The sequence below is a fragment of the Hyposmocoma kahamanoa genome, unplaced genomic scaffold (assembly GCF_003589595.1).
Source record: "Hyposmocoma kahamanoa isolate Upper Pololo Valley unplaced genomic scaffold, ASM358959v1 160, whole genome shotgun sequence".
NCBI classification, from domain to species: domain Eukaryota; kingdom Metazoa; phylum Arthropoda; class Insecta; order Lepidoptera; family Cosmopterigidae; genus Hyposmocoma; species Hyposmocoma kahamanoa.
Genome location: NW_020653575.1, coordinates 2,150,374 through 2,159,570, shown reverse-complemented (window position 1 = coordinate 2,159,570; position 9,197 = coordinate 2,150,374). Strand labels below are relative to the sequence as shown.

Sequence of the window (9,197 nt, the reverse complement as noted above, 5' to 3'; positions counted from 1 at the left end):
TTAACTTTTAGAAATTAATGAAAAACTTTATTCAGATAGCATTAAGGCAATAACAATCATAAGTGATTTAGAAAATGCTGGTATTACTATTAAAACTGTTAATAGTTTCGATTTCATCACGAGTGAGCTTGAAGTCGAATACATCGATGTTTTCCCGCTGGCGGTTTTGGTCGGTGGATTTTGGGATCGGTATCATACCACGGTCAATCTGTAAAGGCATAAATCAATATTTAATCTAAATAAAATTTCCAAGGTATTAAATACAGTAAACATACTTGATATGTTCAATAAAGAAGACAAGAAAAAATTGTACTCTCTTCTAATTATCGATAACCGTGCAACTAGGTCGTAGTGGCCAGGGAACTGACAACGTTTCCTCTTTGGATATCTCAGTTTATTCTTCGGCAAAAGTAGCCTTCAACTGTCTGTAGAATAGTGACTTTAACAAGGCAGAAATGCTTACAAAAATAATAAAAGTTAAGTGTTCTAGTGGGATCCAACATTTCGTGATATCAAGTTACGGACCGAACAAGTCGTGCGCTTGTTAGTGACCCTGAGACATGAAATTCCATGTGCCAGTTTCACCAGCACGCTTACCCCTCAAAACCCGAACGCTGTGAATGATCACACTGATTGGCGGCAGAAATAGGTACGATGGCTACATCGCTAGACGACTTTCTCAAGGAGCTGTACTGCTATTAAACACCAATATCGTGTTGATAAAATAAATTTTTATCATTATCACTTTAAGTTTGTCACACCATATAAATAACTTTACTTTTCAATTAATTAAAAGATGCATGGATTTTTGAGATGATGTGTCATCTCAAATGATGCAGCTGTGATTCAGATGTTTTAGGATATCTAATCGAATTAACGCAGTAGTTTTAATAATTACCAAATGCCACTGCATACTTACCAGATATCTGAGCACAACTTGCCCAGTCGTCTTTCCATACTTTTGAGCGATCTTCACTAGGGCGGGGTCATCAGCTCTCAGAGATACTGCGCTAGGTCGGTTTCTGGAGACGAGGAAACCGAAAGGACTATATGCCATCACGACGATTTTACGATCTTGGTTGTGTGCTACTAGGTCCGTTTGAGTTAGTGATGGGTGAACCTACAAAGTTAAAGCGTTCATCTTTCATCTTAAACTTCTTTTCATCGTAGAAATATAATACAAGAAACGTAAAAACACGCATGTTCTTCTTCAAGCAACGACATCGCGCTATGCGATTACCTCAGATTAAGTCAGCTTACTTAGAGTTGTCTGTAGGGCTACCTCTATACATGACGAGAATGCGAATTATTATATTCTCTATTATCTTAAATATCATTGAGAGTGTCACAATCTTCAAGAAAAAAGGAACCGTTGATGATCATAACTTTGGTCCATCTTTATTTATAATATACGATTGTAAGCTGCTTGTAATTAATTTAAAATTTAATGCACCTCAATTTCATTAACAGCAGGTGGAATATTGCTGTTAGCAAGAAGTCTGTCAATCTGTTCGATGTTGAAATTGGAAACTCCGATCGACTTCGCCAGGCCGAGTCTCTTAGCCTCCTCCATACCCTGCCAGGTTTCCAAGTAGTCGATGTTGGCGGAAGTGCCGTCAGCCTGAAAACAGTTCGTAATCCGGGTAAAATTGTAGGAAATATCATTTCATGATTAGAAGCACTGTTTGACTGATTGATTTTAATTACTGTTTGATGTTTACAAAGCTTATTATGAAATGACTACAATTACACCTTTGTTTTTTCTATTTTCTCATATACACCTAAAAATAGTTTCACGTAATAAGGTACCTTTTCAGACTCAGGAGAATGAATAAGATAAAGATCGACATAGTCCAATCCAAGGCGACTTAAAGATTCCTGAAGTGCAGGCACCACTTGATCCCTTGCATGCTTATCATTCCACAACTGCAAGAAAAACAAACATCTACCTAAATAAATGATGATGAATTAGGTAGAGGTCAACATAATCGAGACCAAGCCTGGCAAGTGACTCGCGGATAGCTGGTACAACTTGGTTTCGAGCATGTTTGTCGTTCAAAAATATATAAGTCAAAAAAATTTGACTTTTGGGTTTTTTCAGCATCTTTGACAGCATTTGATACAATCTCTAGCTGTACACGTGCATTTTCATATGTTTGTTCGGTTCTATCCAAACAAAATCATGGAAATAGCGTTTACCAAAGCGAATGATGTAAAGGCGACTACGCGTAAGCGCAGGTTGAAATATCAGAATTTAAATAGACTGCTGATGATCATTCCTTTTCGTCACTATTCATAGATCTATGCATATATACAATTCAGTGGTTAATATATTTTTTTAATATACCAAGTGACGGGATGACCAAGTCGTGCGCCTAGTGATAAGGGACGATAAAACATATTCTTTCTTCTGTTTTTCTTGTTACAGGTCTTATCTTACCGTTACGAATATTGGGTAAATAATAAGAAGTCATACTGTGATAAGAAACCTAAATCTAGTGATAGCTCAAATTTTAAAACCTTATTCAATAAAAACAGATATTTTAAAAAATATCATAAACTAACAACCTAAATATCAGCACTACGCGCCGTTAATAGGTGTTAAAATACAAAAATTGGGATATACAGCAGATTTCATCCAAAATTTCTAAACTAAAAAATATCCCTCCCTGTATCATGTCCGGCTCAAAAGTTTCCATTACACTGGCAGCATTGCCTCGTTAGGTGGTAATGGACACCTGTTGAACCGATCATGACCCAGAGCGGTGATGACAGCCCCTATCTCTGACCTTAACTCTTTATATAAATCCCGAGTTTTCGAACGCCGCCGTTTCGATCTTACGAAGCCGCACATCAACTTCAAGGCTACTTTGCGTGCTTTAGTGGAACGCAGCAAAACTGCTTACACATGTTGCGTGCCACAAAAGTAATAATCACTTACTGTAGGTTTTTGACTCACCCGGCTAGGTCCAGTCCTAATTCTTACCTTAGTAGTAACAAACAAGTCCTCTCTCTTCACAAGACCCCTGTTAATTACATCAGCTATGCCCTGGCCGATTTCAACTTCATTGCCGTACAGAGATGCTGTGTCGATGTGACGGTAACCTGCTTCTATGGCCCAGTTGATCGCTTGGCGCATTCTTGCTATATCTTTGGCCTGGAATTCAACATTATAACTTAAATTCTTCCTTATAAGATATTTTTACTTCTTAATGCCCACGGGGTACTTTGGTCTGAATAATTTTTAGATACGCCATATCGCAGAAAATGACGACAAACCGGTAAACTTAATTCTTGAACGGCTTTAAATGATAAAATATATGTAGCAAATTCAGTATAAACAGTCAAAAAAAATCTGAATAACGTTAATATAATGTCTGTTAGGTCTGTCTGTCGGTTAGGTTACATCATTATGGTTACATTAACTATAAGTCGCACAATCTTATGGATATTGAGAATTATTAAATCACGTCACGATGAAGCATTTGAATTGTAAGTTACGGACCTTGAAATATGCACGATCTTACAAGCATGTAAATTACGTCTCGTGGATCACAAAAGCTTTACAAAGCAATTTCCTCATCCTCAGTCGTTGCTGAGAATCGTTTTTTTTTAAACAAAACTAAAAAACTTCAAAGTTTAAACTTTATAATATTAAAAAATTATAGCGTGTCAACCCCATCTAACACGCCCGAAACGTGCTGGCAAGTGTCCGACTCGATATCACGACGACCACCCATCACCGAGTGACATCATCAATTAGTTTTATTGAATGTAGATGGTGTTTCTCGGCATCGACCCTGTTTTGCCAAAATATGATCTTTTGCATGACCAAATATGGTAGTAATTAAACGACATCCGCTAACTTCCGTCTTAATCGTAATTACCAATCCGCACCCCGGCGCACCCCAATTAATAATATTCGAGAATCCGCCATTAACATTGATCCGAGTTAGATAGCTTTCATATGCGCGCATCTTTTCTGCTGTATTAATTCCTGTTTTAAGTATTTACTTACGTGGTAGTTTCTGTGAATATCTCTGTGCCCCGTTTTCACCAATAAATAACTATAGTGCTTTACCGACTTAGCCTGGTCATCTCCTAAATTTTAGCTAAACGGTCTATAAATGCGTCTTGAACTACAATACTGTTCATTAGTTTACCAAAGCATATCTTGTGAAGTAATATTATTTAATAGAGGATTAAGGTTATAGTTATAGGCGTATTGTACTACACGCGTACGATTGAGCGGTAAATAGAAAAAAGAGTAAACACACTTGATTAATTACTTTTTGTGTGAGAAAAAGACACATCAAGTTACACGTGGAGGACTGGGAAGTGTAGATCCTTTACATTTTTCTGTTCAATGCGCAAGAAGGTTCTCGGAGCAAAAAGATCGACTAGCAGATCTTAGAGCATCAACTACAGTTAATATACATACAAACTACTCAGATAGGTCGCTGCAGAGACAAGATAATAAGTAAATGGGGGTTCATGGGTGCTAGTCTAACCCAATGTGACTGCGGTGTCCCACCTCAACACAGTCCATGTAGCACCTGTTGTTGTGCCCCTTGTGTCCTAATACATGTTCGAAGGAAGATCTCTACGCGGCCACAGACGCAGTCAAGGTGGCAACATACTATTAAAAGTCAATATAGTTCTAAAATAAAAGAAACATCAACACAATACGAAGAAGAAGAATGTGGTACATTATAATTTATCTGTATCAGCAGAAGATAAGAGCGATAGAATCTTAAAGTCGATTCTTTAAAAAGTGATTGACTCACCGAACCATAAGTTCCTAATCCCAAAATAGGAATTTGATTTCCGTCGTTCAGTGATATCTTCGGAACCTCAACTTTACTCATTGCGACCTGAGAAAAATATACATCAATAATTATAATTCATAATAATATTCATTTATTTCGGAGTCTGGGATCCATAGTATTAGTAACAACGTAACAATTGAGTATTTTTTAAATTCAAGCAGGCGAAACTCTTCCATAGAATAGCACAGTTACCGGCTTGAAGCCGTATGCAGCTGCAACCAGCGCCGTACTATCGGTGAGTTCCAGCTGTCGGCAGGACGCTGAGGATGCTATTCGGACTGCCGCGCAACCGAGGCAGGGGGTCTACTCTCGATCTCCGTCCGAAACAATTACTACCAAACAAGTAATACTTGACCAAATGAAAAGACGCGTGATGCGAATGAAGCTTCATACTTGATACTTGTCTTTTAATTTTGTCGAATATTACTTATTTGACAGTAATTGTTTCGGACAGATATCAGACGGAGATCGAGAGTAGACCCCCAAGAGTGAGGCACAACGCTTTCTTATTATACTAAAGAAGCAATCTCTACGTGCCTCAGAAAACATATTAAAGGCACTACAAAATCGCGACAATCTAAAGTGCATCCTAAACGCATATAATGTTTCGTTTGTCATACGACATGGTTTAACTAAAAGTTCCAGTTGCTGCCTCAATACTAACCCAGCACCCCCTCCTCTCGAAAAAGATATTTTAAAAATTTGGAGTTTTTAGGTTTTCGCGATTACTACACATTGGAAATGAAACTATTTTTTCGGACCTTATTCGCGTATATTTGGTTTTTCAAGCAACACTCTACTGCCCACGGTATGGTCAGCCTTGAAGGGTTTGTTCGAAAAAACAAATGTACCTACTCGATTTATATTCAAATAACGCACACACTCACACACTCAATATAGCCCCGCACTAGGGAAACCATGTGTCGTGGGTACCATGGACACACATATACAACAACCAAACTCACTAGATAAATAAATTTAGGCCATACAAATGTTTCTCCCGGCCTGGGAATCAAATCTGGGACCTTTGGTAACCGTTCGACCACGGAGGCAGTTAAATAACGCACACACACTCAACAAAGCCCCGCACTAGGGAAACCCTGTGTCGCGGGTGCCATGGACACACACATAGACAACCACAAATTACACCCAAACTCACGAGAGAAATAAATGTAGGCCATACAAATATTTCTCCCGGCCCGGGAATCGAACCCGGGGACCTCTGCGTGGCAGTCCGGTATGGTAACCGTTCGGCCACGGAGGCAGTTTAATAATAAATAATAGTTTGATATCGAATATATTCTAAAAATTTAAAGAATCGTGCAAACAATTGGCAAATACCTTCAACATAATAATAATAATAGGGGTTAAAGTATGAAATTGCCGATTTGTACTGAAAATCTAAATTGTTTATTGTTTAAATTTTTAACAAATTTATTTAATCAAAATAGTTGCCATTATTATCTATACATTGCTGCCATCTAATGGGAAGGTTATTAATGCCTTTGCGATAGAACTCCGACGATCTAGACTGCACAAACTGTGTGAAAGCATTTTGTACTGCCTCCTGGGAAGAAAACTTTTTGTCACGTAGATAATTGTCCAAATCACGAAAAAAATGGTAGTCCGTTGGAGCAAGGTCTGGTGAATACGGAGGATGACGAATGGTTTCTAACTGCAGTTCCTGAAGGGTCAAAATGGTTTCTCGTGCTGTGTGAGGTCTCGCGTTGTCGTGGAGCAATAATGGTGAAGATCGATTCATGAGTCGGGGCTGTTTTACTGCTAGTTTTGTCAACATGGTTCGGAGTTCGGCACAATAGACATCTGCCGTTATTGCTTGACCAGATCGGAGAAAACTATAGTGAATAACACCATGCTGAGACCACCAAACAGTTACCATTACCTTTTTATTGGTAAGTTTTGCTTTAGGACACTGTTGTGGCATTTGACCTGGGGTCAGCCATTGCATTTTTCTTTTCCGGTTATCATAAAGAATCCACTTTTCATCACATGTTACAATTCGATCCAATATTCCTTCATTTCTGTACCGGTTCAACAAGGCAACACAAGTTTCAACACGCGTTTCTTTCTGCAGATCAGTCAAATCATGAGGCACCCATTTTTCGTATTTTTTTATTTTATTGATTTGACGCAAGTGAGTCAATATTGTGGGTAAGGTAACGTTAAACCATGCCGCTAATTCCTGGGTAGTTTGACTAGGATCGGCTTCCACTATCTCTCTTAATTCATCGTTATTCACCTGTGTGGGCGGTCTTCCTCGTGACTCGTACTTTAAGTCGAAATTTCCATCACGAAAGCGTTTAAACCAAAATCGCACGGTGCGTTCATTAGTAGACCCCTCTCCAAACGCAGCATTGATATTGCGGGCTGTTTCTGCCGCGTTAGTTCCGCGTCGGAACTCGTATTCAAAAATCACTCGAATTTTCGCAGTATCCATCTTTCTTGTCTAAATTGAATAACAAAAACAATTGAAAGTCGATATTCAAATGTTTCAAATTGAAAAAAAAAAAAAATCACAGAAACCATTTGAAAAAAGTTTCATTCGAAAACCTCAAACCATGAAGATTCTATGAAAATTCAAAGAACCTATTGCAATAAAACGGCAATTTCATACTTTAACCCCTAATATAACAATAGCAGACGCCAGTTGGACTACACATTAGGTATACATATATTTAAAGTTTAAATAACAACCTTTAAGTGTCATGGCTTAAGTGTCACGGCACATACGTGCCTCGTTATTTGATTACGGCTGAATTTTTATTTCCACGAACAAGATGTAGAGGTACAATATGTACTTCTCAAAATTAAGCAGCAAGTTACGTTTTTTTTATTGAATGTCCCTCTAACAATGTAACAATTCTGTACTTAAAAGTCCTTAAGTTAAAATTAACCGTGACTGTATGACAGGAAATCACATTGTTCGTCATTATTGCCTACTTTATGATGATGGTAATAATTAATAATTGTTTTATAGTACCATGCCGATCTATAGATCACTGGCACGCGCTATAACATGTTATGTAGAGTTAAATAAAGCTACGCGTGTATATTATAAAAACGGTAAAATTATCTGCACTTGCTTTCATTTTTGTCAGGCTTCAATAAAACCTATTCAAATTCTCCGGTTGTAAAAAATAATTTTATTCAAATCAACGAGATTAACTTTGTATATACATATACATATATAAATAAATTTATGAGGCATTCGCTAACTGAAAATTAAACAAGCTTTTTTAAGGTTATTGACTTCGCGATAATGTTGACATTGCATTTGAATAACCAGTCATAAAAGGACGAGTCCGGTCGGCAAAGATTTAGTTAAATATTCAACAACATACCTACAATTATTAATACAAAGAAGAAGAGAATTTTCATTACACCGAAAACCGATTTATAACTTAACCGTTGTTCTTTTAGGAGATGTGGGATGTTTATCGCAAAGACACGATTAGGTTAGGTTAAAACGAAAAAATATTTTCCTCTCAATATTACTTTCTAGGTTATGAAAATTCGAGCAAATGTTTTTTTCTGGAAAATGTCATTTCGAACTACTGATAGGTAATAAAGAGTATTTCATTTAAATAAATAAATTATGAATTATGATGTGTAGCTATAAGGTGTCCACGGCTGCCTACAATACAACGTTAATGCGTAATAAGTCGTATATACTTACGTGTCTATGTAATAGTTAATTGCCTAAGCACTACCTATTATCATTCTTACAAAGTTAAGAATGATAATAGGTAGTGCTTTTTTTATTCACATATAAAAATGCATAATAAAATATAACAACTTTTTTTATGATACCAAGTGGCGGGACGAACAAGTCGTTCGCCTGGTTGTAAGCGACAAGCCTGTTTATAGCTGTAAAATAGCTAAGATTTGAAGGGCACTGCGCATGTCACCCGGAGACATAAGTTGATAAGTCATGTGCCTGTAATTTCACCAAAACTGGACGTATAATACAGTGAATTTCGAAAAACTGTACCTGGGTCAATGAACTTTTCCCAAAATTTTAATAACTATTAAAAATCTTCAATTTATCTGTAGTCTTTGTGGAACTTCTAAACATAAATTTATCCTACTTTCAACATATATTTCGTCATCTTAAAATTCGATACGAGGCCCTGAAAGCCGAAAAGCGTTTTGAGAAAATCGACTTTTTGTAAATTGTATTTTCGCAACTTCAAAAATAAATCTTTTTAAAGACGTTAAAACTTATTTATACGTATTTTTGACTAATAGATTTATGGACATACCTAAATTATCCTTAAATTGTACCATTATACCTACACAAACACACACACACACACACACACACACACACACACACACACACACACA

General features: G+C 37.1%; 1 protein-coding gene across 1 annotated transcript in view; it reads right to left on the bottom strand.

Moving 5' to 3' along the window:
• Positions 1-6: 6 nt before the first annotated feature.
• Positions 7-9,197, bottom strand: part of LOC113240656 (aldo-keto reductase AKR2E4-like) — a 10,408-nt gene continuing 1,217 nt past the window's right edge. Inside the window, exons 2-7 of the mRNA XM_026478014.1 lie at positions 4,788-4,874; positions 2,987-3,157; positions 1,810-1,926; positions 1,454-1,621; positions 920-1,120; positions 7-208 (exon numbers count right to left, since the gene is read on the bottom strand). Coding sequence (XP_026333799.1) covers positions 68-208; positions 920-1,120; positions 1,454-1,621; positions 1,810-1,926; positions 2,987-3,157; positions 4,788-4,874 — 885 coding nt within the window. The 3' untranslated portion in view covers positions 7-67. The remainder of the gene's footprint in view (positions 209-919; positions 1,121-1,453; positions 1,622-1,809; positions 1,927-2,986; positions 3,158-4,787; positions 4,875-9,197) is intronic.